The sequence below is a fragment of the Rhodotorula paludigena genome, assembly GCF_050403205.1.
Source record: "Rhodotorula paludigena JCM10292 DNA, Rt_paludigena_JCM10292v1_ctg23, whole genome shotgun sequence".
NCBI lineage: Eukaryota > Fungi > Basidiomycota > Microbotryomycetes > Sporidiobolales > Sporidiobolaceae > Rhodotorula > Rhodotorula paludigena.
The window spans coordinates 47922-73418 of NW_027481435.1; the positions used below are offsets into that span (position 1 = coordinate 47922).

The window sequence follows — 25497 nt, forward strand, 5'->3', positions numbered from 1 at the left end:
TCGCTCGTTTCGTCCGCGTCCTGCAGACCGTGGGCGAGTGTGGGACTGCTCTAGGCGTATCTACAGCGCAGTCTTTAGACGCCACGCTGCTCGTTTTCGGGCTTGCGCTGAGTGCACCCCGCGCCTCCCCTCCGGACCGCTCCTTCCGGCTGACAGACGTTCTCTCGCTTCTCTCGCTCTCGCTGTTCATCCGCTATAGCTATGAGCATTCCAGACTTCCATGTTGCACCTGTAGCGAGTGGCTGCGACCTCGCCTACATCGACTCGTGGCACAGTCGGCCCGCCAGCGAGCTCCCGAGCAGCTACACCACCCTCATCGGGATTCACGGCGTCGGCTTCAACAGCGGTGCGTGCCCGCGTGCTCCATCTGCACAGCTCGTGCTAGCTGACCAGCCGCATCCGACTTTTCGTAGCTGTTTGGACTCCGCTCCTCCCCTCTCTCCCCACATCGGTCCGCTTCCTCGCCTACAACCAGCGCTCGTATGCGCAGTCGTCGCCCGCATTTAAAGCGACGGAGGTCGGCGGTGTAAATGCGACCGCGCAGTACCTGTGCGACCTCCTGAACTTTGTTCAATGGGCCATCAACAACCTCAACCTGCCTGCTCTTGATGAGCAGTCGCAAGAAGGCGGCATCGTGCTCATGGTGCGCCTCGACTCGTTCCGACACAGGCGAGGAGGCTGATGCTGATCTTTGGTCTCGCTGCAGGGTTGGAGTAAGGGCACAGTCCCGCTCATCTCGCTCCTCTCGCTCCTGCACCTCTCGGCTGCGCCGTCGCCGACCTCGTTCCTCGCCCACCTTCCTCCGTCCGGTCTCCCTCACGCGTCCCTCCTCAAGACGCACCTCCGTTCAATCCTCCTCTTCGAGGCGCCCGGCTCGGCGTTCGGTCGTCCTCCCACGGCGGACTACACAAACGCGATGGTGTCTGTGTCTGCGCCAAACACGTCCACTCCGGACGAATTTGCCGACGCCTTTGCGGGCTGGATCGGGCAGTACTGCGACCCTCTCTCGCCGAGCGACCCTCCCGCCGCCGGCCTGCCCCCCTCGGGCCTCGCGTCGCTCTCTCCCGAGCTCCTCTCGCGCGCGTGGGAGCCGCACTGCGTCGCGCACGGGTTCAGCTGGCGCCTCGCCGCGGGCGCCGACGAGGTGCAGCGCCTCGCGCGGGCCGCGCTCGCCCCGCCGGGCGGCGTCGCCGTGCCCGTCGGGTTCATCTACGGCACGCGCACGAACGGGTACTGCCTCGACGCGGCGAGGGTCGTCGAAGAGTGGTGGGGCGTCTCGGGCGCCGCGGCGCGACGGGATGAGGGGGGCGCCGAGAAGAGCGGAAGCAAGACGGCGGTGCGCGCCGTCGAGGGGACCAACCACTTTGCGTTTGTGCACGAGCCCGAGGCGTTCGCCCGCGCTGTCCTCGAGCTGGTCGACGAGCTGTCGCCGTGAAAGGTCCTCGCCGTAGACTTGAAGCTCGTCGAGGCGGTGCAAAAGGAGTCCCCATTCTTCGGATCTCGGGCCGGCCGACCCGCAAGCGTCCTTTCGAAGCACGTGAAGGCGCCGAGCCAAGGTTTGCGAAGCTCCTTGTACGTGCTAGCCACGTCGCTTTCGACGCAGAGTGACGCATCCCGTTCGTACGTCCGACGAGCGTCGGATTTTCCGCAGCCTCGTGGGGTTCAACGTGCAGCGCTCGTGGTCCGGAGAGGTCCTCCCTTGAACGCTGTCAGCGCCGTGCTGCTCTTCTTGCTTCCTTTCGCACACTCTGCAACCTTGTCGCGATGCTCGCCTCGACGCTGCTCCCGCTCGCTGCCATCGCCGTCTCCCTGACGGCGCTTCCGCGCATCCGCGCCCAGAGCGACGTCTGCTTCGTGCGTCGCCTCCCCTCCGAAGCCGCTCCGTCCGTGCTGACTCGTCCCGCAACGCACAGTACGAGTTCTACGCCTGGACGGCCAACAACTCGAACGCGACCGTGCAGCGCGGCTGCGCCTCTCCCTCGCCCTGCCCCGCCGACCTCCCCGAGGCGCCGCTCGCCGACGACGCGCAGTGCATCCGCCTGAACGACTACTACACGCTCCCGTGCAACGGGACGGCGTGGGACCGCGTCGACGCGAATGGGACGGCGGTCGAGTGGGTGTGCGCGTGCGAGGGCGACGCGAGCCAGTGCGCTGAAGGTGCGTCGAGGTTTTCGCGCTCCTTCTCCCTGCCACGACCGCGCTTTCAGTAATCACGCAACCGTGCTGACTCCCCGGCGGTGTTCGCCTCGCCCGCAGCGTCGATGAGCATGGCCACGAGCGAGGAGCACCCGCTCGCGACCAAGTCGCTCAACTCGACCTCGCTGCCCACCTCGTCTTCCTCTGCGGTCTCGACCACCCCGCCGTCGAGCAACTCCGCTGCGGGCGAGGAGGGCGGTGCGGCGGCGACGGCGGTACCGAACGAGGGTGCGACCGAGGGCGGCGACGGTGGGAATGGCGTGGTGGGCGGTCACAAGGGCGCGGTGGGTGGTACGACGGCTGCAGGCATCGCGGCGGGGTTGATGGCCGTCTTTGCTTGAGCTAGAATGGGCGAGAGGGGGTGAGGCGGAGCGGGGCGCAAGGAGGAGGAGAGAGTATCGCCATCGTATATATCGCAGCCAGCCTTTGTTTTCCACCTGTGCAAATGAGCGTTCGAGCCAAGTCTGCGTTACTTGGTGCCGTTGACGAGCAGGGAGTTTGAGCGCCCCGGTGGCCTTCTCAGCACTCGGCCGTTGCACGGGTCGAGTAGTCCAACGGATGTAATGCAGAGATAGACACTGATGTGACGATGCAGATATAGGCAATGCCCTGAAGAGGATGCGGATAAGAATCTGCAATCGGATGCTCGTCAGCCTCTCGTGCCATAGCCGAGCAAGAGGAAGAGACGCCGCACCTAGTTAAGCGAGCAAGCATTCGAGGAGGACGCCGAAGCGGATGCAGGGTGGTTGTCGTACACGGGGCGGCAGACAAAGACGGTGTCCTTGCCAAAGACCTGCGTCTTGACATGCTCGAGCCGGGGCATCTTGACCTGCTCCGAATTCGTCAGCATCGAACGAGGAATCGAGCGCGGGGGGACGAAAGCACGCACACCGAGCTGAGTGACGCTGACCCCCTCTGCGCCGACGAGGACGGGCGCGACGGTGACGAGGACGAGGTCGACGAGGCCGCTCGCAAGAAACGACGTGATGACGGACGCGCCGCCCTCGACCATGAGCGAGCGGCCGAACGAGGGGCGGATGGACGCGTCTGAGGTAGGGGAGAAGAGTGATTGAAGGTCGAGATGGCCGGTGGCTACGGGTGCAGAGTGAGGTGAGCGGGAGTGGTCCCCATGTGGAGCGGGGACAGAACCGCACCGTCTCTCCGCACTGCTGTGATCGCAGCGCCCTCCGGCACCGTTTTTGCCGCATGCTCCAGGCTCGTCAGGATCGTAACGGGGCGGCTGATGCCCTTCTGAGCGTTGAGGATGAGCTTGGCGGTCGGCGGAGTGCGCAGGTTCGAGTCGAGGATGAATGGCGCGGGCTGCTCTTCGAGCGGGCGCAGCTCGGGCAGCCGCACTGTATTCAATGTTGGAATGCATGAGCGGGATGAGAGCGGGTACGGGCGCTGGCGGAGCGCACCTGTCAGTTGGGGGTCGTCGTTGAGAACGGTGCCGACGCCGACGAGGATCGAGTCGTGGAGCTGTCGGAGACTGTGCAGGGGAGATACAGAATGTACAAGAGTGCAATGCAGGTGAGCTAGGCTGGGTACAGGGCACGCAAGGGGCAGGAAGGGACGGACCGGTGGGTGAGGGTCATGCTTTCGTCTCCGCTGAGCCTGATCTGGGCACCGCCTGCGCCTGCGATCTTTCCATCGAGCGACTGGGCATACGTGAGGGTGACAAAGGGCCTGGCAGGTGTCTCTGCGCTGTGGTCGGGGTTGTCGAGGGTTGCGAGATGAGGCGGGAAGGTCGAGCGGAGAAAGGCGACGGCGGGGTCTGCCGGGTCGGCTGAAGCGGCGAAGCAGTCGGGGTGCATCTCAGTGTTGTCTCTGAGCCATTGCCCTGCGTCCCAGGGTGCGTGCAGGCGAGCGACAGCGCGAGTCCGCTCGAGCCGACCCGAGGCGCCACTTTGCGTCCGACCCTTTGCCGCGTCGCCAGACTCGGCGCCTGCTCGCTCGTTCGCTCTCCTGATAAGCCTGCAAGTGCCCACCATGAGTGCCGCGTACAACCCCGCCATCCAAACTCAGGTCGTCGACCCGAACCGCACCCTCTCGACCATCAGCCCCGCGACCGGAGACGTCGTCGTCACGCGCGAGTACCCGTCCAGCGACCAGCTTGACCAGGCCGTGCAGCGCGCACACGCCGCCCACCGCGACTGGCGCAAGGTGCCCCTCGACGAGCGCATCCGCGTCGTCTCGCTCGCCGTCGACCACCTCGCCTCGCGCGCACTCGAACTCGGCCCAGAGCTCTCGGCCCAGATGGGCAGGCCAAAGCGCTACACCGCCGCAGAGTTCGCCACTTTCAAGGACCGCGCGAGCTGGCTCCTCGCCCAGGCGCACTCGGCACTCGCCGACCAGAACGTCGACGACGGCAGGCCAGAGGGCTTCACCCGCTTGATCCGCAGGGCGCCCCTCGGCGTGTGCTTGCTCGTTGGAGCGTGGAACGTGCGTCGCCGTTCATCCGTCTGCGAGTTGCGCTCGTTCATTGACCTGCTTCCGCTCGCAGTTCCCTTGTGCATCGCGGTTTTGCGCATTTCTTACCGCTCCCGCACTGACCCTGCTGCACTCCAGACATGATCACCGTCAATGCCCTCATCCCCGCCCTCGTCGCGGGCAACGCCGTCCTCCTCAAGCCCTCGCCGCAGACTCCGCTCGTCGCCGAGCGCATCCAGGAGAGCTTTGAAAGCGCCGGGCTCCCCGCCGGGTTGCTCCAGGTGCGCGCGATCTCCCGTCGACCGGCTTTCTGGGAGAGAAAGGGGGAGCTTGTCTCACGATGGTTTTCGCACGCCACGCAGACGCTCCACCTCACGCCCGCGCAGATGGACACGCTCGTCGCGCACCCGCTCGTCCCCTTCATCTCGTTTACAGGCTCGGTCGCCAACGGCAAGCGCGTCGAGAAGACGGCCGCGCTCGCCGCCGAGAGCGGCAACGGGTTCAAGTTTGTCGGGCTCGAGCTGGGCGGGAAGGACGCGGCGTATGTTCGGGCGGGTGCGTGTGCAGTCCTGCCGTCTGTCCCTCTGGCTGCGTGCCTTGCTGACGCTGTCTCGTGGGTGTCGTCATTCGTTGCGCACAGACTGCGACCCTGCCTACGCGGCCGAGAACATCGTCGGTGCGCTCCTCCCACACTAATCGCACCTCGCCACGCTCGCTGACTCTGTCCCTCTGTCTTGTGCAGACGGTGCCATGTTCAACTCGGGCCAGTCGTGCTGCGCCGTTGAGCGCGTCTACGTGCACGAGAGCGTCTACGACCGCTTTGTCGACGAGGCCGTCAAGGTGGTCAAGGTGCGTCTCCCGCGCGCGCGCGCGTCGCATTGCTCCGATCCGTTCGCACACTCGTGTGCTGACGCGTGGCGCTTTCTCTCGTCTATTTGGCACAGGAGTACAAGCTCGGCGACCCGCAGAAGGACGAGACGACGCTCGGTCCCGTCATCTCGCTCCGCTCCGCCGCGACGATCCGCTCGCACATCGCTGAAGCCGGTGCGTCTATTTTCAAGCGCAAATCGGCCTTCGTGCTGCTACAGTGCTCTGTCCGTGCCTGCGTTGTTCAGCTAACCCATTCCTGCCCTTCTGTCTTCAGTCGAGAAGGGCGCGAAAGCGCTCATCCCCGAGTCGCACTTCCCTGAAGCAAAGGAGGGCACGACGTACGTCGCACCGCAGGTGCTCGTCGATGTCAATCACGGGATGAAGGTCATGAGCGAGGAGACGTTCGGGCCGGTGATGGGAATTATGAAGGTGCGTTGCTGTGGCCTCGCGTTCCTGCGCCCTGGCCTCCTCCGAGCCACGAAAAAGCGGATCCTTACAGGCTTTGTTGCACCGCACAGGTCAAGGATGACGCCGAAGCCCTATCGCTCATCAACGACTCGGAATTTGGCCTGACCTGCTCGATCTGGACGCGCGACCGGGCAGCATACGACGCGCTCGTCGACGACATCGACGCCGGGACCGTGTTCCTCAACCGGAGCGACTACCTCGACCCGGCGCTCGCGTGGACCGGGTTCAAGAACTCGGGGAGGGGCGTCAGCCTGTCGCGGTACGGGTACGACGCCGTCACCAAGGCCAAGAGCCTGCACTTGCGCAACCTCTGAGCGATGCCTGGTCTCGGGACCTGCAATGTCTAGAGCGATGTGCGCATCAATCGCGAGTCGACCGCCATCTCGGGCGAGCTGTCGAGTACCTACCGCGAAACGCCGCCGATCGTTTCCTTCCGCGCCGGTCCTTTATCCCAGGCACCGCGGCCGGCGCCGCTCTTTGGCAGGGACGCTAGGTATAGCAGTAGCTGCATCTGATGAGGGGCTCGCCGTCGGTAGACAATCGAGCGCGAGACAAGCCGAACGCAGAAACGTGCCCTCCCTTCGGGGTCGCAATCCGCAGCATCTGACGTCTTGTTCTATCGCCTTATCCGAAGTCCCATTTCTTTCTTCCAGCCGCCCTGTGCACGGTGCCTTGCCGCTCAATGAACGATGACGCAGGAAGTTTTGGGCAAGGGCAGGATGGTCGAAGCGGAACGGGTGAGGGTGGGAGGAAAGGGTTCGCGCTTGACGTTTAGCTTGATTGCAGGGGATAGTCGCGCTCATCGCTGCAGTAGCTGTTCGATACAGCAGCGCGATGCGGCACTCGTCGCGGAACAGACTCGTGCATGGGTGCGAAAGGATGGAGGACGAGTTGCGAAGGTTAAGGTGAGGACGGCTTCGGCACACAACGGCGCTTTGCATGTGCACTGTTGTCGACTCAGGGGCCTGCAAACTCTGCTCAAACTCTTGTCGCGCATTGTGGACGTCGCGAACGAGGCGCGCAAGGAGCAGCACTGTCAGAAGATGGTCCGCGCGGAACGCCTCTTCGTCTCTTCGCACTGGCAGTTTACGAGCAAGACGACGACAGCGCCCTGCGCCTGTGTGTCCTTAGAGCAGGTGCTTACAGTATCGAGCCACCCTGTCTTCGAATAGAGCATGAGCACGCCAGATCCACTGAGGACCGCTCCCGTGCGCTCTCGCTCGTCGCGCCCGTCACGTCAGTCAGGGCCAAGGAGTAGCTACCGCACCTGCCAGCTCGTCGGACTTCCGTCGGACGAGCGGGCCAGCGTCCAATGCGACGCGCAGCGTCAGTATCGTGCACGAGGGCGAGACGGCCCACAGTGTTCCGTGCCCCTGATGAATTCGGCAAGCGCCAGACCAAGGCGAGCAAGCGAACGCAGGGGCTCACGGTTCCGCTTCCACACGCTGGACCACCACGCGAGGCGGGGAGGAAGGGGGCCTCGCGCGATTCGACGAAAGTGAAGTGATCGAGCGGACGCGAGGGTCTCAGAGCGAGTTCTTAGCGTGCAAGGGCGCGCAGGCTGCAGAGCGAATCCGTGGATTCGCTGATCAGCGCCCCTGCTGCTGGGTGACCGAGAAGCGACGGCCGACCCAGGACGATCTCGGCTTGCGGATGATGCGCGAGCGGAAGCAGGAGGGGGAAGGCGATGCAGTGCGAGCGAGGTGGGGCCAGGCGAGAGAGCGAGAGGAAGCGTGCGAGAGCGAAAGAGGGCCCTTGGAGGTTGCGCTACCGGTATCGCGAACAAGCGCGGGTTCGGAAGCGGACACGCCCCAGGGCAGCGCGCGAGGGCCACGGAAGCGCGGTAAGTGGTTGACCTCACCTTGCCCGAGTCGCACGTCTTCTTCGACCAGACGCAGTCTACCGGTGCGTGCACAGACCTGCAGTTCTCCGTGCACTGGCCGCGTTCCGCCCGGACGGACAGGAGACAGACCGCGACTGACTTGTGCCTCGCTCGACTACTCGCTTCCCGCCCATCTCGCGACTCTGCCTGCATCGTCCTCGCTGCTCGCCCGGGTTTAGCCGTGTGCTCTCCTGCGTCGCCGTAGCCGTCAACCACTTTCTGCGCGCCCCTCTGCCCCGCGCAGCTGCACGTCGCGGATCTCCCGCCCGGAGCCAGCCCGTCGCATTCACTCACCCCCGCCGCCACCTCGGGCTCGCCGTGCACCGCCCGCGCAGCACCCTGCAGCCATGCCTGCTCCCGTCCAGATCGCCCGGCGGGAGTCGCACTTCTCCCCAGAGTCAGTCTCGCTTCCTCTCGCTCGTGGGCCCTCCACCCGTCCCCCTGAACGCTGCGAACCGGATCGCGTGCGCGCGTCCTCCGCCCGCGGCGGCTGCGTGGCAGGGTTTGCGGTCACTCTCGTGCACAGCAGCGACTGCACCCGCCCAGCATGCTGCAGCCGAGCGACGCGACAGCGGTGGCGGTGCCGCCCATCTCGCTCCACCTCGGCACGCGCTCCGACTCGACTGCAGCTCGCCCCAGCCCCCAAGAACGTTGCAGACACTGACTCGTACCCTGCATTCCTATGCGCAACAGCCCCATGCACTCTCCGCTTCTCCACCCGGGCCTTTCGACCTCGCTCAGCAAGTCGTTTGGCCTGAATTCGCCCTTCTCCCTCGCCGCAATGTCGACGTCGCTCAAGGATCTCTCTTCGTCGCCCGGCTTTTCATCCATGGCCATGTCCCTCGGCCGCTCGTTCGAGGAGCGACCCAAAATCGAAGCCCAGTTCTTCAAGAACTTCACGTGCTGCGGCCTCGACCTGCAAGATCTCCACGGCCTCCTCGAGCACTTTGAGGAGTGCCACGTCGCGTTTGATGACGAGTCGACTGACGGCGGGATGGACGGGCTCGACGTCGAGGGCGCAGAGAGCGAGGGCACCATCTCGGGCCCGCCGAGTCCGCGCCTGATCGGCCAGGGTGGGCGAGGCTTCGAGCTGAAGAAGTCGGGTCTGTCGTCATTCGAGACGCCCGAGTCGCCCGCAACGCAGGCGCTCCACCTCGACAACGGCATGGAGCTCGACATGGAGCTCGGCGACGACGCACCCGAGTCGTCGCCCTCTTCCGCCGGCTCGTCCTCGGCGCAGCTCCCGCATACGGGTCAACCGCCGACGATGTCGTCGTTCGAAAATCCGCTGCCGCAACTGCAGAACAGCGCAAAGAAGCGCAGCCCGTCGATCAACTCGCAGCACCAGCAGTCGCAGCCGGCCTCCATCCCGCCCTCGGTGATCGACTTCGGCGGAGGTCACTCGCGTGCGTCGTCAAGCCAGGGAGGCACACCTGGTCTTGACGAGCCGCCCAATCCGGTCGACCAGCTCGCGTTCCTGCCGCCGAATACGGCGGGCGGGTCCGGCGGCCTCGCGCCGAGCCTGCTCTTTCCCGGCCAGGCGCCGCGCGCGTCGCCGCCCGCAGGAGCGCCGCAGCAGCAGCCGGCACTGCCGCAGGAGGCGATGGCGCCGCAGATCCTCCTCGACGACGACGACATCGAGGCGGTCGAGGAGGTGTCGGAGGAAGAGCCCGACCTGAGTGACGACGAAAACGACGAGGACCCGATGGCGGGCCCGCATCGACTGTACGCGGGGCAGCTCCCGCCGCTGCATCAATCGCCGTCGCCGACGGCATCGCATCACCGGCTGTCGCCTGGCAAGCCGAAGAAGTCGTCTACCTCTGCCGCTGCGGCCGCCGCCGCGGTTGCCTCCCTCCCCGCCCATCCCATCATCAACCCGCACGACCCGAACACGATCGCGGCACTTGCCAACACGACGCTCAAGGACCCGATCCAGACCGCCGCGGCGATTGCCGCACTCGGGCCCAACTCGCTCGCGGCGCTCCCGACGGCGCTGCACCCGCTCGGACAGGGCGTGCAGATTTCGCCGTCGGGGCGGCCGTACACCCCGCCGAGCGAGAAGCCGTTCAAGTGCACGGTGCCCGGGTGCGACAAGAGCTACAAGCAGCAGAACGGATTGAAGTACCACCGGCTGCACGGCCACTGCGGTGCGAACGCCGTCAAGGACGGACTCGACCCGCGGAACGAGGGCAAGCCGTACGTGTGCCACGTCGCGAGTTGCGGCAAGCGATACAAGAAGTGAGTTCGGCTCGACTTTGTCTGCCCGTCTCCGCAGAGGTTCACGCGCCTCTCTCCTTCAGCATGAACGGCCTGCGGTATCACTACCAGCACAGTGGCGCACACGGCGCGCTCGGCCTGCAGATGCTGTCGCAGAACTGCCACCCTCCGCCGCAGTTCCCGCCCGGGCACAAGCGCGCCGGGCACAGCGGGGGCCACCACCACCAGCTCGCACAGTCGTACATCCCGAGCCCGTCGAGCTCGAGGGCGAGCAGCCCGGCGCCGAGTCGTGGCATCGGCGGGATGCACTGAGGCCCCTCGCCCCGTACCCTCTCGCCGCTCGACCGTCGCGCCTCCTGCGCTGCCCCGGCACCCTCGATCCCACTCCGTCTCTTCTTGTTGTTGTTGTCCCCGCCCTCCTCCTTCTACATCCCTAATCCTCTTCTGCTCTCCTTGTCTGGTCGCGTGCTGTTTCGCCCCCTTTCATTGCTCCTCTCTCTTGGTCGGGTCACTCGCAGGGCCGCTGCGATTATTTGCCCCTCGTGTTGGTGTAATTCACCCTCTCTTTTGTCGCGTGCAAAGCTCTCCCTGACGCGTTGGAGAAGAAGCGCGAAGAGAAAAGCTGCCGTTCGGCCCCCTTGCACGCGCGCCGCTCCCAGCGCTGCTCGCTCTCCTTCTCACCACAACCTGCTTCGCCTCGGCGCTTGCCTTGGCCATGCACGCCTCGCTAAGCTGACTGCCTGGGTCACACGCGCGTGCCTGTTCTCTCTCGGAGCTCGGCGCGCTCGAAGAAGCTTTGCAGCCTCGCGCTGCTTTTCTCGCCGACCTCGCCATCCTTCCGTTGAGCTGCCGGTCGCTCGCCAAGCAGTAGCCCGCCCGACACGCAGAGGCTCTCAAGGCGCTGCACCTCGCCCGCAACGCACTCGTGAGTCCTCTCTCCTCGACGACGGCGGCGCGAACGCGGGAAACGATGAACCACGCTGGCACCAGTCGCGATCAATCCGGGCACTTACGCTATTAGCCCGGACCACTTGACGATGGTTAATACTTGAATATGCAGCCCTGCCTAACTAGCGGGGCCTGATCCCACCCACGAGACGAGCATGTCGCACGGTGTCGGAACCGGACACTGACCTTGTTTCAATCGTCCGCGCTGCGCAGATCGTTGCGAGTTGGTCACCAGGGATCGTTCGACCACGAGTTGCGGGTGGAACACGGGTACGTCGAGGTTGAGGGACGATATGGACGAAGATGGTCGGTTCCGCCTGCTCTCCGCCTACCTCGTACACCCTTGCGCAATGCAGCACTTCGTGCTTGACCTCCTACATGGCTTCATGGGCTCCGAGAGACTTTGCTCGTCCCGTGAGAAGCGGAAGCCCGGAGTTGAACAATGTCAAGGCGTGCGAAGGAGACGGCGACGCCCGCAAAAGAGTGGCCCTTGGTCCGAAGCGAGCAGCGAGTGGCACCTGCATGCTCTGACACGCAATCGCCCTTGTAAAGCCGAGTGGAAGCGGGACCGTCGCGGCCTCGTCGTGTTCGCGGCGGGCTCCACCTCGAGCCTGTCGTCGCCCTCACCGCTCGCCCTCCCCGCGCAGCCTTTCTGTGCGTGCACGAGCTAGGTAGCAGCACTCTGCAGCAAGCGGCACCCTGACCAGCGCTCGTCCGCAGCTCGCTCGTCTCCTCTCCACCTCTCCCCGTCCTCGGACCCTCGCTCGCCCGCCCCCTCGCCCCGTAGACGCCGCCAGACTCGAGCTAGATCAGCAGCAGCTACCATGGCAGACGTCATCGGCGTGTCCAACCTCCCCAACCAGCGCCATAAGATCGGTGCGCACCCCCCTCCTCTCCTCTCACCCGACATGCGCCCGCTCACCCGCTCGCTCGCGATGTACAGTCGCCAAGCAGGGAGGGCACTTCACCCTCATGGTCGTCGGCGAGAGCGGCCTCGGCAAGACGACCCTCATGTGCGTATGCGCTCTCACTCTTGCCGCTCCACCTCGCGCGTGTTCGTGCACAGCCTACTAGGCCAATCGCCGCGCGTGATACTGCGAGATCCAGTTGCGAGACTGATGACGTATCTGTGCACTCAGCAACACCCTGTTCTCGACCGAGCTTGCGGCCGTCAAGGACTACTCGCGCCGGTTCGCAAAGCAGATGGACAAGACGACCGAAATCGGTACGTCCGTCCGTGCAACGATTGTCGCTGTGGCTCTCCTCAATTATTGGGCACACGCTGCACCGAAGCTGACGAACGGTTTGGCCCGCAGACATCGTCAAGGCGGAGCTCGAGGAGAAGCAGTTCAAGGTCAAGCTGACCGTGATCGACACGCCCGGCTTCGGCGACTACGTCAACAACCGCGACTCGTGGATCCCTATCGTCGACTTCATCGTGCGTCTCGACCGCGAGCACGCCGGCCGGAGCACGGAGCCGACTGACCCTCCGCTCACACCGCCCGCAGGACGACCAGCACGAGTCGTACATGCGGCAAGAGCAGCAGCCGCAGCGTGGCTCCAAGCTCGACATGCGCGTGCACGCGTGCCTGTACTTTGTCCGCCCGACGGGGCACGGCCTCAAGCCGCTCGACATCGAGATCATGAAGCGCCTCGGCACGCGCGTCAACCTCATTCCGATCGTCGCGAAGGCCGACACGCTCACGTCGGAGGACCTTGCGAGCTTCAAGCAGACGGTGCGGCGTCATCTTTCTTCTTAGCTGGGGAGCCTCGCGCTCCAGGAAGCGACGAGCGGAACTAACTCGTCGTGTCGGAATTCGCCCGCAGATCCGCGACGTTGTGCAGGCGCAGGGCATCCGCATTTACACGCCGCCGGTCGAGACGGACGACGAGCAGTCTGCCGAGCACGCGCGGGTCCTCGCCGTGCGTTGTTGTTGTTGCCATCGCGCAGCCGCGTTCCCCGTCCGCTGATTGCGCTTCCACTCGCCGATTGACGCACAGGCCGCACTCCCGTTCTCGATTATCGGCTCGGCGACGGACGTGCAGACGGCCGACGGGCGCACGGTCAAGGGGCGGCAGTACCTGTGGGGCGTCGCCGAGGTCGAGAACGAGGAGCACTGCGACTTTAAAAAGCTGCGCAGCCTCGTCCTGCGCACGCACATGCTCGACTTGATCCACACGACCGAGGAGCAGCACTATGAGAACTACCGCCAGACGCAGATGGAGACGCGCAAGTTTGGGTGCGTCTGCTCGCTCTTCGGGGACCTTGCCAGGCGCGGGAGGATGTGCCTTGCTCGCACGGACTGCGAGCCTGGCCATCCTCGTGGTTGAGACTGACGCTCTTGTACGCCGTCGCAGCGAGCCGAAGGTCAAGAAGGTCGAGAACCCCAAGTTCAAGGAGGAGGAAGAGGCGGTGCGTCGAGTTTTCTTGCGCTTCATTCCGCCTGCGTGCCTTAAGTGCAGCATACGCTGCGCGCGGTACGCTGGATGTGCGGATCTGATTGAGAGAACTCACCCTTGATGTTCGCACAGCTCCGCAAGCGGTTCACCGAGCAGGTCAAGATGGAGGAGGCGCGGTTCAGGCAGTGGGGTGCGTTCACGGCCCAGCTCTCTCGTCGAACGGAGCTCGCAGCTCTGTCAGAGCGAGTAGTTGCAGCAGGGCTGGTCTCGCTCACCCACGCATGTTTGTCCATCTGCAGAGCAGCACCTCATCGCCGAGCGCGACCGCCTCAACAAGGACCTCGAGCAGGCGCACAGGTGCGCTGTGTTCGCAAACCGGCCCTGCATCACAGCCTCGCTGCACAGGTACTGATGCTACATCTGTGTGATGCGCGCACAGCCAAATCAAGGCGCTCGAGAACGAGCTCGACCAGATTGGCGGCGGTGCGATGGGCTACGGGTCGGCGGCCTCGCGCGCGACGGCCGGGCGCCGCTAGACGCGACGCGTTCCCGTTTTCTTCTCCTCTTTGACGTCTCGTACGGTGCCCCGTCGAGATTGTGTGCACGCGGTACCCTTGCCCCGTTTTCTGTTTCCACTTTTGCAGCTCGCCTCTGTTTTCTCCCAGCCGTATGACGACCTCATCCTGCGCGACTAGCACTTCCTTTCGCTGAATCTGCAGTACCCGTTACTTCCAACTTTGGTGGGGTCGAGACGGGTGATGACGTGGGGATGAGCGTGAAGACGGCGCAAGAGGGCGGAATGCTCGTCGTCGCCGTCGTCGCTACAGCCTGACAAGCAGGTGCTTGCTCCTTGCTACACTTGCGCAGTAGTGCCTGCCTCGACTCGCACTCCGCTGCCAGTCTTCCCTGCGCCCACGCCCCGCCGGCTGCTCACCCAACCCCACCTCTCCGCCACCGTCCCCCTCGCTCTCCTCCGCGCCTTCTGAGCGGCCCTGGTCACGAGTAGGCGCCTAGTCACCACTGCCGCACTGCCCTCGTCTCTCTCGCGCGTCGCTAGCCCGCTATGAGCTACCACGCCTCGACGCCGACGAGCCAGCCCTCGTTTGGCGCAATGACCGAGCCGCCGACGACCCTCAAGCTCCTCGTCATGTCAGTCGGCGCTCCATTCTGGCTCCTGCGGCCCGCACAGGCGGGAGGCGAGAGGGGAGGGGGGCGCGTGCGTCGTTCGGGACGGTGGGGACGGAGTCATTCAGGAGGAGGATCCGCGACGGTGGGACAAGCCGTGGCGTGAGCAGGCGTGAAAGTTGCTCCTGCGGCACACCGAGCTAGCCAAGCGTCTGCGAGCCCGGACTGATCCCGCCATCATCCTCCCCCTCCTCCCTTCCTCGACTCTGTGCGGAAACAGCGGCGCGTCGTCGGTCGGCAAGTCGTCGCTCCTCCTCCGCTTCACCGACGAGACGTTCCTTTCACCGGACGAGACCTCGGGTGCGTTGCGCCCTTCCTCTCGCTTCAGCGCGCTCTGCTTCTGCTAGGCAGGCCACAGACTGATCCACAGAGGCTGGAGCGCACTCAGCCACCATCGGTGTCGACTTCAAGGTCAAGGTCATGGAGCGCAAGGGCAAGCGGTGGAAGCTGTCCATCTGGGTGCGCTCTCACTCCGCTCTGAACCAACCTGTCGTCCGATCTTGGATGGACGAGCGTTGATTCATGCAGAGTTTGCTTGCGTGCAGGACACGGCAGGGCAGGAGCGCTTCCGTACGCTCACGAGCTCGTACTACCGCGGCGCACAAGGCGTCATCCTCGGTGCGTCCCCTTTCGCGCTGCCTTAGCTCCCACATGCCGGACTGACTCGGCTTGTAACTGATTCACGCCTCCTTCACGCGCCTGTGCGCACCCCCGCCTCGCCTGTATTCTTCTCTCGCGCCGCGCCAGTCTACGACATCACGGCGCGCGACACGTTCGACTCGCTCGCGTCGTGGATCCAGGAGCTCGACACGTTTGCGGGCACGGGGCCCGCAAGCAGGGAGGTCGTGCGCATGATTGTCGGTAACAAGGTGGACAAGGTGCGTCGCGGACTCGCGATTCGTCAGAGCAGATGTCGTCCGTGCTGCACGGCCTACTCTGCTTTAGGGAATGCTTGAACGTCGGCGCGCTGACACTCCCCGGCGCGCCTCTTTGCACGCCTCGCAGGAGTTCTCGCGCACGGTCTCGACCGAGGAAGGGCGCGCGTTCGCCGCGTCGCGCGACCCGCCCTGGATGTTTATGGAGTGCTCGGCCAAGAAGGGCGGCGACGACGTGAGCGGGCCAGAGGGCATCTTTGGCAAGGTCGTCGATCAGGTGAGCCCTCGTCCCGTTCTCTCTCGTGTCTACGCTTCGCGAAGGTGTGCGACAGATGTGACCAGGCTGGCGGGAAGGAGCGGCCACCAGCTGGCTCGCTCGTGTCCCGCTGCAACTCGATGGCGCATCTAGACGTACACCAACTTCGCCCGAGCTGACGCACTCCCGCGCTGCTCGCAGATTATCGACCGCCCCTCGCTCTACACGCGCACCGCCGCGCCGCCCACCTCCGCATCTGGCGGCGGCGGGCGGAAACAGGCCGGCGGCGGCCCGCCGGGGCAGTACCCGGGGCGAGCGGGCGGGACCGTCAGCCTCGACGAGGAGATGCAGGGCGGGAGCTGGTGCGCGTGCTGAACCGCGCCGGCGGCGTCGCCGAGACGGTTGTACAGTACCTCTCGCTCGCTCGCTCGTCTCTCGTGCCATATTCCTCCTCTGGCTCCGCCCTCCGACTACTTCTGCGCCCCTCGTACATCTGCGCCCCAACCCCTTACTCTGTAGTGCCCGACTTTGTGCCCTTCTCTCTGACCCCTCGCTCTCGTTCCGTTTGTCGTTCGTTCATTCCCCCCCACTCTCTGCGTCATGATCTGTATGACCCCGCCCCTTTTCGTCGAGTGTGTACCGTGTGTTGATGACCCGCTTTGCATCTAGTGTCCTTCTCTGCTGTGCAGGGGGTCGTCGGCGAGAAGTGCGCTCAAGCCGAGGTGGGGAAGCGGTCGTCGCGCTGAGATACAGAGGCGGGCGTTCGACGTGCTTGGTCTCCCTAGCGTGTAAGGTCTGCCCAAGTACGGCTGGCAGGGCTCTTTAGTGGAAGCAGTCTCTGTTTGCCCGCTCGATCGACTCCGGCGACTTCACGGCTTCCGCTCGCTCGCTGCTCTCGACTTCGCGCATCCGCACTCGCCGCAGCCAGTCGAGCCCCGAGCAAGCTCTGTGCCTCCCTCCCGCAGGATGGCGCCGCACCTCCCGCACGCGCACCACGGTGGCGCCTCTCCGTCGTCGCCCAAGGGCGCGCGCTACGCCCACACGCTCGACCTCGCGCGCCGCCTCGCGCTCTTCACCGCCAGGTTCCCCGCCGTCGGCAAGGGCGAGCTCAACTCGGCTGCGGTCGGGCAGCAGGGGGCCGGGTCGGCGGGTGGGGGAGCGGGAGCGGGAGGGATGGAGTGGAGCGAGGTGTTGCGCAAGTTCCGCAAGCACAACCCCTCCAGGACAGGTGCGTGGCAGTCCCTGACACTCTTCAGCTGGACCGGGCGGGACTGGACTGGCCACCGCGGGGCGTTCAGGGTTGGAGCGGTCCCGGTCCTCTGGATGGCTTGATGGGTGAAGCGAACCCGGAGCAGACTAGGGCGGGCAGGCGCGCACACATCGTGCTTGCTGTCTGTGCCGAGCCTGGGAGACGAGCTTGACCCTCTGCAGACTGCGCCATGCTCGCCCTGCCCGCAGACGAACGTGCCCAGTTGCTCACGCCTCTCGACGCCTGCAGTGACCGCCGCCGCCGTCCAGGCCGAGCAGCTACTCCACGCACTCCTCGCAAAGAGCCAGCCGCGCACCTCGCCGACCACCGCCAGCCCCTCGACACCTCCGCCTCTCCCCCCACTTGTCGCCGTGTCGGACCGACCCGCCCTCGTCGCCGCGCTCGAGGCCCTCTCGTCCGCGCTGCAGACCACGCAGGGCACGTCGCAGGTCGAGGCAGACTCGGCGCGCATCGTACTCGCTTATGGAGAGTACGCGGTCGGGCGGCCGGACGACGCGAGGCGCGTGCTGCACGAGGCGGGCACGGGCGTGCAGGCGCTGCCAGGCGATCAGGACGGGCACGAAGCGTACGACTTGACGCTGCGGGTGCTGGCGAGTGCGGTCGAGGGTGCGCTTTCTTCTTGACGAGTTGCTCGATCAGGCTGACCGCTCTCGCACTTTGCAGGCTACATCCTCGAGTCGGCGCAAGAGTATGTGCCCGCCGCCGCAGCGTACGAGCGTGCCTCGACGCTCTACTCGCAGGCGCTCGAGCGTCTCTCGCGCGCACCAGGCGGCGACAAGGACGACGTCTCCCTGCACCGCGTCGGCGCCCACGCCCTCCTGCGCCTCTGCGTCCTCTCGCAGGACCCCTCCTCGCCCGTCTCGCCCGCAACGTCTCAGCGCGCCCACGCGCAGTACCTCGAGCGCGCAACGTCGCTCTCGCACGCCCACCTCGCCTTCCCTGCCGCCGACCGCCTGTGGGTGCACGCGTCCCTGCGCGCCCTCTCGCGCTCGTCAAAGGGCGCGGCGCCGTCGCTCGACTCGGCGCTGGTCGTGCGCGCGTGGAGGGACGAGGAGCGCCTCCTCCGGCGCGAGACGCGGCTCCCGCCCGCGGGCGAGACGAACAGGCCGTACCTCGCGTTCTTGGACCAGTGCGTGCAGACGTGGCGCGAGCGCGGGGCGAGGAGGGACGAGGCGGGCGAGGTGGTCGACGTGCGTGCCCTTTCGAGCGTGCGCAGACTGGCCGGAACTGAAGCATCCCACTCGCGCGTCTACGCAGATCCTCTACGCCGCGCTGTCGCACACGTTCCAGTCGCACCTCCTCCTGCGGCACCTCGTCCGTGCGCTCTCGCTCCTCGGGCGGTACGACGAGGCGGGCAAGGCGCTGCGGCTGTACCGCGAGCTGTGGGACAAGGCGCGCGAGACGGACGCCAAGGAGGTCGCGCGCGAGATGCGCGCGCTGAGGGAGAAGGCGCGCGCGCAGGACGAGAAGCGGGCGGAGGACGGCGAGAAGCACGGCGAGAAGGAGCAGAAGGGGCGGGACGGCGACGACGACCCGTACGCGAGCGACATCGACTCGGACGGCCGCTTTATCGAGACGGCCGTCTTTGGCGTGCGGCTGCTCTGCCGGTACCTCGGTGGCGCGCGGGCGAAAGAGGCGGTCGACCTGGCGAGGAGAGCGCGGGCCGTGCTGGATGAGGGGCGGGACGAGAAGCTGCGGGGGGACAAGGAGATCGAGGCGCGGGTGGAGCGAGCACTGGGCGTCGCGCTTAGTGCATTGGCGGCTCACGGTGCGCGCTCTCTCTGTTCCCCTCCTCTCAGCCCGCTGACATCACGCTTGCAGAGGCAAACCCGGATCACCGCCCCGCTCAGCACGCCGAAGCGCTGCAGCACCTCGAAGCGGCGGTCTCGCTCGCGCCCTCGTGCTACCTCGCGCACTACTCGCTCGCGTACCAGCTCCTTGAGCTGCGGCAGGTGTCTCGCGCGGTCGATGTCGCCCGCACCGCCGTCGAGCTGTGCCAGCGCAGCCGCGAGGCGTGGCACCTCCTCGCGCTGTGCGTCTCGGCGCAGAAGGACATGCGCGGCGCGCTCGAAGTGCTCGAGACGGCGCTCGATCTCGAGGGCGCGCCTGACGGCGGCGACGACCGGTGGGACCGCGCGACGGACGAGACGGAGCGCCTCGCGGTCGAGATGCAGCTCCGGCTGAGCAAGAACGCCGTCGTCGAGTACCTCGAGGGCGCGGCGTCGGCGCTCGCGGACCAGCAGGACGCGCTCGCCTTCTTCTCGAGTGCGTACCCGCAGATCTCGGACCTTCCGGCGGCGCCGCCGGCACAGAAGGTCCCGTCGAGCGTGCCTTCCTCGCGGTCAACGACGGCGCGGCTCGCACCGCCTGTGCCGTCGGCCGCCGACTCGGACCCGACGCTGCAGCCCAGCAAGGCGGCGTCGCTCCTCGGGCGCCGCAAGAGCGCGAAGCGCAAGTCGTCAGTCGCGCCGTCAGATGTTTCGCCTTCCCCTTCGCCGGCAGCTGTGCCAGAGGGTTCAGTCAACAACTCGATGGCGAACCTCTCCCTTAGCGGCGACTCGACGCCCGTGTCCGCATCGCTCGCCGCGCGTCCGACACCCGAGTCGAACCCGCGGGCGACCAAACTTCTCGTCGACACGTGGCTTGTGAGCGCAGCATCGTTCCGGCGCGCCGGCAAGCTGGATGAGGCTAAGGGCGCGATCGCCGAGGCCGAAGCGCTCGACAACGACGACCCGGACGTGTGGGTCCAACTCGCGCTGCTGCATCTCGCAAGCGGCGAGGTCGCGCAGGCGCGCGACGTGCTCCTCAAGGCGCTGTCGTACGCACCGCAGCACGTGCCCGCGTCGATCGTCCTCGCACGGATCTACCTCCTCCCATCCGCTTCGTCCGCGACCCCGGACGCACCGCCCGCCTCCGCTTCGTCTCCCGACGCACCCTACGCCGCAGCGCCCCCTCCACCGCCTTCGCACTTGACGTCGGCGGTCCCACCGCCCGCCTCGCCGCCGACGGCAGTGCTGCAGCTCCCGCTCGCCGAGACGCTCCTGTCGACGCTGACGGCGCACGCGGCGTGGGACGCGCCCGAGGCGTGGTTCGAGCTGTCGCGGTGCTACAAGGCGGGCGAGCCGCCGCGCAGGGACAAGGAGCGCGAGTGCCTCGTGTGGGCGCTCCAGCTCGAGGAGACGAGGCCGATCCGGCCGCTCGCAAAGGCGGTCGAGAGGGCGCTCTAGGAGGACGGTCGCTCGTCGTGGATGTACAGACGGTGGAGATACACTGTTTTTCGTAATCGATACCCATACGTTCTTGGTTGCACAACACGAGGATACAGAGACGACGGGGATGGTTCGATGAAGGCTGGCGACGAAGCGGGCAGGTCTGGCGATAGCTTAGTGACTTCATGCAAGATGAGTTGACATGCTGTGAGATTGACGCGGTACGTGTGTCGAGGAGCGAGGTCGAGGTGTTGGCCAGGACAAGGCGGAGGCGCGTCGACGTCGCCCGGCAGGGCGGTGTGGACTGCGCGGGCTATATCGACTACCGCAGGTGGCTCCACGGGTCCTGCATCATGCTCGGGTGCCAGTAGACGCCGCCCTGCGGACCCGCTCCTTCGCCAGAGTCGAACCGGGGTCGCTGCGACGCGGTCAAGACGGGTGAGCAGGGCCGCTGCAGGGCCGAGAGAGAGTCTTGACATCACTACGCACCTTGTTCGGCCCGTTCCCAAAGTTCCTGCCTCCTCCGCCTCCCCTTCCTCCTCCTCCTCGCCCTCTCCCTCCGCCTCTCCCGCCGCCTCGTCCGCCTCGACCGCCGCCACGACCGCCAACGCCTCGGTGGGCGTTCTGCATCAGACCGTGTGCTTGGTTTCGGCTCGCGCCGGATGGGATGGACTGTGTGAAGAGGGAGAGGGAGCGGAACTGATGAAGTCGCCAAGTGAGTGCCGTCGCCCTTTCCAGGCTGTTCCATCGCTCGTAGAGCGGAGTACTGAGTGCTTGAGCTGGTCCAGGCAGCCCCGCCAGCCGGCGTGCTCTCTTCATCTTGCTTACCCTCCTGCTCGCATTCGCTGTCTCGCTTTCGCCTTCGTCTGCTCACCTCGCTGCAGCAAGTGGCGGCTGCCTTGCTTTCGCGGGTCTTCTGTGCAGTGCGCGGCAGCAGAGAGCGCTGTGTGCGTCTCTGCGGTGCCGCTACCACCAGTCTCTTCCGCTCTCTGCTTGTTGCTCGATCCACTGCTGCCTTGCTCAAGACGACGCTTTGTCCCAGTGCTAATTTCAACGAATGCAGAACCTATACGTTTTGCTCTGCACCGCCTCTCCCGCCATGTCGCGCCTGTCTGCGACACGAGGCGCGAGCACACCCCCGGCCCGCTCAGGCCTTTCCGTCCTACCTCGCAAGCCGAGGCATCACCACCTCGTCCGCCGCTCTTCCTTCTCCCCTTTCCACCCTTCATTGCCTCATCCAACGCCGCAGACGCAGGTACCAGCCGCAACGGGCGTCACGCGCGGCAGTCTCGTCGGAAACGCCGCCGCTACTCCCGCCGTCGTCCTCTGTACAGACGCGGTCAGAGCGTCCGTCCTGACATCTAGCCGGGTCGAGCGCAACAACCAGTCACAGCGAAGTAGCTGCCTTCTTCTTTTCGCTAGTCTCCAGAGTCAAGCTAACCTCGATTCCTCACGTACGTCGTGGTCAACGTCTTCGCACGCTCGCTTCGTCACTCAACTTGAGCTGAACGTACCATGGTGCATCCACTGACACGCTCGACTCGCACACCAGCATGTCCAGCGCCAATTATCCTCCCTCGCCGCCAGCTTCAACCTCCCTGCCCGAGCACTGGCAATTCGTCCCGCCGCCGACGGATGGACCCAATACCCGCGCCCGTCAGGCTCAGGGTCTGCGACCGTACTCGGGCACGGCAGCACCGCTGCCGGACGAGGTTGTCGTCAGGGGACCGTCGGATCGCAGCGGGACGGGCGGGCTGGAAGGATGGAACGCGTGGAATGTTGCCGCGGATGAACAGCAGGTGCGTCGATGCATCCACCTGTGAGATGAGTATGCTGACTACACGTATGCTGCAGTACTGGTACGCGGCAGGCCCGTCAACCGGCTTACCCGCGACCTACTTTGCCATCGACCCGTCGCTCGACTTTGATCCGACCACTCTTCCGTCTCTTCCCTTTTCGCACGTCGGCTCGCCGCGTCTTCCTGACCCGCCAGCCGAGTTCTACGACAGCAACCGCGAAGATCGTCGCCTGTTTTCATCCGCGACGATTGTCGACCATGGTTCGCCGCCCGCTTCCCCTGAACCATCTGTTCTCGCCGACTCGGCCGGGAGTACGGTCGAGTCGCAGCTTCAGGCTCCCACCGTCGGAGTCTCGCGCGAGGAATGGCTGCGCCTGGGCGGCTTCAGCGACGACCCGGGACTGCCTTCTCTACCGCCGCCGCCGCCGCCGCCTCGGTCTGCGCCAGTACAGTTGCCGTCCACTCCTGCAAAGCGACGTGCAGAGGGTTTGCGTAAGCCGTTCAATGCTGCGCCTCACGCGCCCGTGCACCCGCTCCCTCCGCCCGTCGCTTCCGCGCCGCCGGCCATGCAGTATCCCCTTCCGGCTGCCCCGCACCTTCCGCCGCCGGTTCCCTCTGTACTCGCACCCGTCAAGCTAGAGGAGGACGACTCGCCTCTCGCAACCGCAGGCCAGCTACCCGCCCGCTCGAAGCGTCGTCGCGCTCCCTCGCCCCTCAACCCGACTCGCCTGCGCCCATCGCCGTACCCTACTTCGTCCAGCTCAGCCATCTCCTCTCCACGGATCCTCACGCCCGTAAGTCACGCCCTCGCGCACTACGCCGACCACCCCGTTCCGGAGCATCCGCCGCCGCAGGCCGACCCGGACGCGCCAAAGAAGAAGAAGCACGGGCGCAAGTTCTCCGTTGGCCATGTACCACGACCGAGGAACGCTTTCATCCTCTTTCGGTCACATGCAGTGACCAGCGGCCTCATCCCGCGCTCGGTCGGAATCAACGTGCGTTGCGCTTCGACCTGCTCTCCTCCGATGGTTCTGCACTGCTGACACCTCGGGCACGCAGGACCACAAGAACATCTCAAAGGTCGTCGGCAGCGTCTGGCGCGGTCTCTCTGCGCCCGAGCGCCGCAAGTGGGACGAGCTCGCCGAGGAGGAGAAGCGGCTGCACAAGGAGCGCTACCCGGACTATGTCTTCCGCCCCAAGCAGAAGGGGCAGCGTGCCGCCGTCGGCGAGGGCAAGAAGGCCAAGGCCAAGGCGGCGCGGCTGGCGGCCGAACGGGACCGCGAGGGCGCGCCCGCGGGCTCGGTCGAAGTCGGCACGGGCACGTCGGGCGAAGGCGAGGGAGACGGGGACGACGAAGGCGACGACTACGACCCGGACGATGCGTTTGATGAGCCGCGCCGGCCGAGGCGCCGAAGCGTCGCCGCGAGGACGTCGCCGGCGAAGCGCGACGAGGCACGCGAGCAGCGCCGGATGGAGCTCATCGGGCAGGCGGTGCTCGAGGGCGAGGACGACGACCGGATCGTCGAGCGCGTCGAGGCGGAGCTCGCGGCCGAGGACAAGGCGTTTGGGCGCTCGGGCGACATCCGCGTCGACAGTCCCGCTGCGTCGCCGGACAAGTCGACCGCGCGACGCTCCCCGAACAGGGCGGCGTCGTCTAGCCCGAGTAAGACCGCGTCGCCGGCCAGAGTCGTGACGCCGCGCAAGGGGCGCTCGTCGATCCAGCAACGTCTCAAGCAGGAGTCGTCGCCCACCTCGCCCGACATCGTCGTGCGCACCTCGAACTGGAACGCGCCCGGACTTCCCTCGCCGTCGGCGAGCTCCGAGTCGACGCTCTCACCGTCGCCGTATCGCCACCAGCGCATGGTGAGCGGACCTGTCGCGGCGCGCGTGCCCGTCTCACCCGCGTCGTCGCCTTCGCCTTCACCGCAGCGCATGCAACAGGCTGCTCGTTCGCGCGGCACGGGCTCAGCCGGTCAGTCGCGCCACCCACTCTCGCGTTCGCAGCGCGCCGGCGACGACGACCCAGCAGAGCACGACCTCCCCGCCGCTCGCCGCTCCAAGGCGAGCTCGTACGCCGCCGCCGGTCTCGGCGTCACCGCTGCCCCGCCCGCCGAGCCGTACAGCTTCCCGCCCGTCTCGAACGCGCCGCTCAACGTGCCGCTCTTCGCCGGCCCGGCCGACTCGCGCCAGTTCTCGCTCGGCAAGTGGGAGCTGCGCAAGCCCTCGACGGCCGTCTCGAGCCGGCGCGAGGCACTAGCGCTTCACGAGGAGGAGTCTGCCGCGGCGACGTCGACGGATCCGAGCGGGTGGTTCGACCCAAACGCAGCGGTGGCTCCGTGCGAGACGGCGCCGCTCTCACTCGACCCGCACGAGTTCCTCATCGAAGCCGGCCTCGACGGGTCCGACGCGCTGACCGACTACGGCACGGTCGCGTCGTCGTCTTCGCTGTGGGACTACCCGACGTCGAGCTACCACGGCTACGACGGCGCGAGCGAGACGGCCTCGTCGTCGTGCTACGAGTCGGCGCGTAGCGGCGGCGGGTTCGGACCGGGGCAGCGCATGCCTCCCGGTCTGTTCCGCGCGCCCTCGTCATCGTCTGCTGCCTTCTCTGCTGCTGCAGAAACGTGCCCCGGAATCGCAGCGGGACCCGAGCCGGGCGACTTGTTCCACTTTGGCGAGGTCGACCTCTTTGCACAGCCCGTCGCGCCCGTCCTCCCCGCGCTTGCCTCGTCGTCGTCGTCGATGCGGACGGTGAGCAGCATATTTGGCCCGCCACCGAGCGTCAGGTCGGCGGTGCAGAGCGTGCACGAGGTGAACGAGATGGGAGCGCAAGACGAGGCGGCGGTTGGGCTGGGGATTTCCTTTGGCGGGTGAAGGGGCACGGACACTGGTTCCACTCTCTATGTGCGTGTTTGATTGTGTGTATGTATCGGCACTGTCTCGCTCGTAGATCTTTCGCACTCGTCCTGTTTCGCAAAGTCCGCTCCGCAGCCCTTTCGTTTTCGCGACCGGATCGCGTCTAATTCCCCCGGCCTGCATACGAGCTCGCCTGTCTTCTCGTGAGACCACCGGCACATTCCAAAAAGCGAGTGCGCGGGAGCATTTGCAAGTGATCGGCGTTCGGGCGCGAAAGCGGGCGGCGCTTCTTCGGCGCATCTTCGCTGCTGCACGGCGAGAGCGACGCGTACGAGTGCCTGCAGTGCTCTCACGAAGGCCACCGACCCTAGAGCACGCTTCTCCGCCGCCTGCTCGCTCTTTCGCGGCATCCGTCTCGCCAACGTCCGGCGGGTCGGCCCCGCGTGCTCCCTCGACCGCTCGCGACCGAGCGCACGGGCGAGCAGTACTCTTGGACGTGAGCCTACACGCCAGCCAGCCTCGCCTTTGCCCGCCAGTCCGAGGTCCGTCGCGTAGCCTCCTGCCTCTGCTCGTCACTCGCCAAACTCGAGTCGGCTAAAGCACCGCCGGACTGCGTGTGGCTGAGCTCACTGCACGC

General features: G+C 66.2%; 9 protein-coding genes across 9 annotated transcripts; 8 read left to right on the plus strand and 1 right to left on the minus strand.

Annotated features, from left to right (window-relative positions):
- Positions 1–201: 201 nt before the first annotated feature.
- Positions 202–1435, plus strand: JCM10292_001477 (uncharacterized protein; the record flags this gene model as incomplete). The annotated part of the gene is made up of 3 exons (XM_076649295.1): positions 202–346; positions 414–643; positions 707–1435. The coding sequence occupies 3 exons, from the start codon at positions 202–204 to the stop codon at positions 1433–1435; spliced, it is 1104 nt and encodes a 367-aa protein (XP_076505094.1).
- A 329-nt stretch (positions 1436–1764) lies between these two features.
- JCM10292_001478 (uncharacterized protein) lies at positions 1765–2537 on the plus strand (the record flags this gene model as incomplete). The annotated part of the gene is made up of 3 exons (XM_076649296.1): positions 1765–1854; positions 1914–2157; positions 2257–2537. The coding sequence occupies 3 exons, from the start codon at positions 1765–1767 to the stop codon at positions 2535–2537; spliced, it is 615 nt and encodes a 204-aa protein (XP_076505095.1).
- A 353-nt stretch (positions 2538–2890) lies between these two features.
- RIB7 (2,5-diamino-6-(ribosylamino)-4(3H)-pyrimidinone 5'-phosphate reductase) lies at positions 2891–4010 on the minus strand (the record flags this gene model as incomplete). The annotated part of the gene is made up of 5 exons (XM_076649297.1): positions 2891–3025; positions 3086–3288; positions 3351–3551; positions 3615–3685; positions 3775–4010. 5 exons carry the CDS (start codon positions 4008–4010, stop codon positions 2891–2893), a joined length of 846 nt encoding a protein of 281 aa, XP_076505096.1.
- A 175-nt stretch (positions 4011–4185) lies between these two features.
- Positions 4186–6278, plus strand: JCM10292_001480 (aldehyde dehydrogenase family protein; the record flags this gene model as incomplete). The annotated part of the gene is made up of 9 exons (XM_076649298.1): positions 4186–4638; positions 4700–4706; positions 4765–4907; positions 4989–5181; positions 5267–5302; positions 5369–5475; positions 5571–5670; positions 5771–5925; positions 6015–6278. 9 exons carry the CDS (start codon positions 4186–4188, stop codon positions 6276–6278), a joined length of 1458 nt encoding a protein of 485 aa, XP_076505097.1.
- A 1915-nt stretch (positions 6279–8193) lies between these two features.
- Positions 8194–10375, plus strand: SFP1 (zinc-coordinating transcription factor SFP1; the record flags this gene model as incomplete). The annotated part of the gene is made up of 3 exons (XM_076649299.1): positions 8194–8243; positions 8540–10084; positions 10147–10375. The coding sequence occupies 3 exons, from the start codon at positions 8194–8196 to the stop codon at positions 10373–10375; spliced, it is 1824 nt and encodes a 607-aa protein (XP_076505098.1).
- Positions 10376–11835: 1460 nt separating this feature from the next.
- Positions 11836–13947, plus strand: CDC12 (septin CDC12; the record flags this gene model as incomplete). The annotated part of the gene is made up of 11 exons (XM_076649300.1): positions 11836–11887; positions 11955–12024; positions 12151–12236; positions 12328–12449; positions 12520–12747; positions 12839–12934; positions 13013–13251; positions 13370–13424; positions 13544–13601; positions 13711–13768; positions 13851–13947. 11 exons carry the CDS (start codon positions 11836–11838, stop codon positions 13945–13947), a joined length of 1161 nt encoding a protein of 386 aa, XP_076505099.1.
- A 527-nt stretch (positions 13948–14474) lies between these two features.
- Positions 14475–16102, plus strand: JCM10292_001483 (uncharacterized protein; the record flags this gene model as incomplete). The annotated part of the gene is made up of 7 exons (XM_076649301.1): positions 14475–14560; positions 14817–14896; positions 14985–15055; positions 15142–15214; positions 15344–15474; positions 15602–15748; positions 15929–16102. The coding sequence occupies 7 exons, from the start codon at positions 14475–14477 to the stop codon at positions 16100–16102; spliced, it is 762 nt and encodes a 253-aa protein (XP_076505100.1).
- A 591-nt stretch (positions 16103–16693) lies between these two features.
- JCM10292_001484 (uncharacterized protein) lies at positions 16694–20224 on the plus strand (the record flags this gene model as incomplete). The annotated part of the gene is made up of 5 exons (XM_076649302.1): positions 16694–16955; positions 17226–17603; positions 17661–18187; positions 18255–18765; positions 18819–20224. The coding sequence occupies 5 exons, from the start codon at positions 16694–16696 to the stop codon at positions 20222–20224; spliced, it is 3084 nt and encodes a 1027-aa protein (XP_076505101.1).
- A 1535-nt stretch (positions 20225–21759) lies between these two features.
- Positions 21760–24878, plus strand: JCM10292_001485 (HMG-box domain-containing protein; the record flags this gene model as incomplete). Its single annotated transcript, XM_076649303.1, has 3 exons — positions 21760–22005; positions 22061–22999; positions 23064–24878. The coding sequence occupies 3 exons, from the start codon at positions 21760–21762 to the stop codon at positions 24876–24878; spliced, it is 3000 nt and encodes a 999-aa protein (XP_076505102.1).
- Positions 24879–25497: the final 619 nt, after the last annotated feature.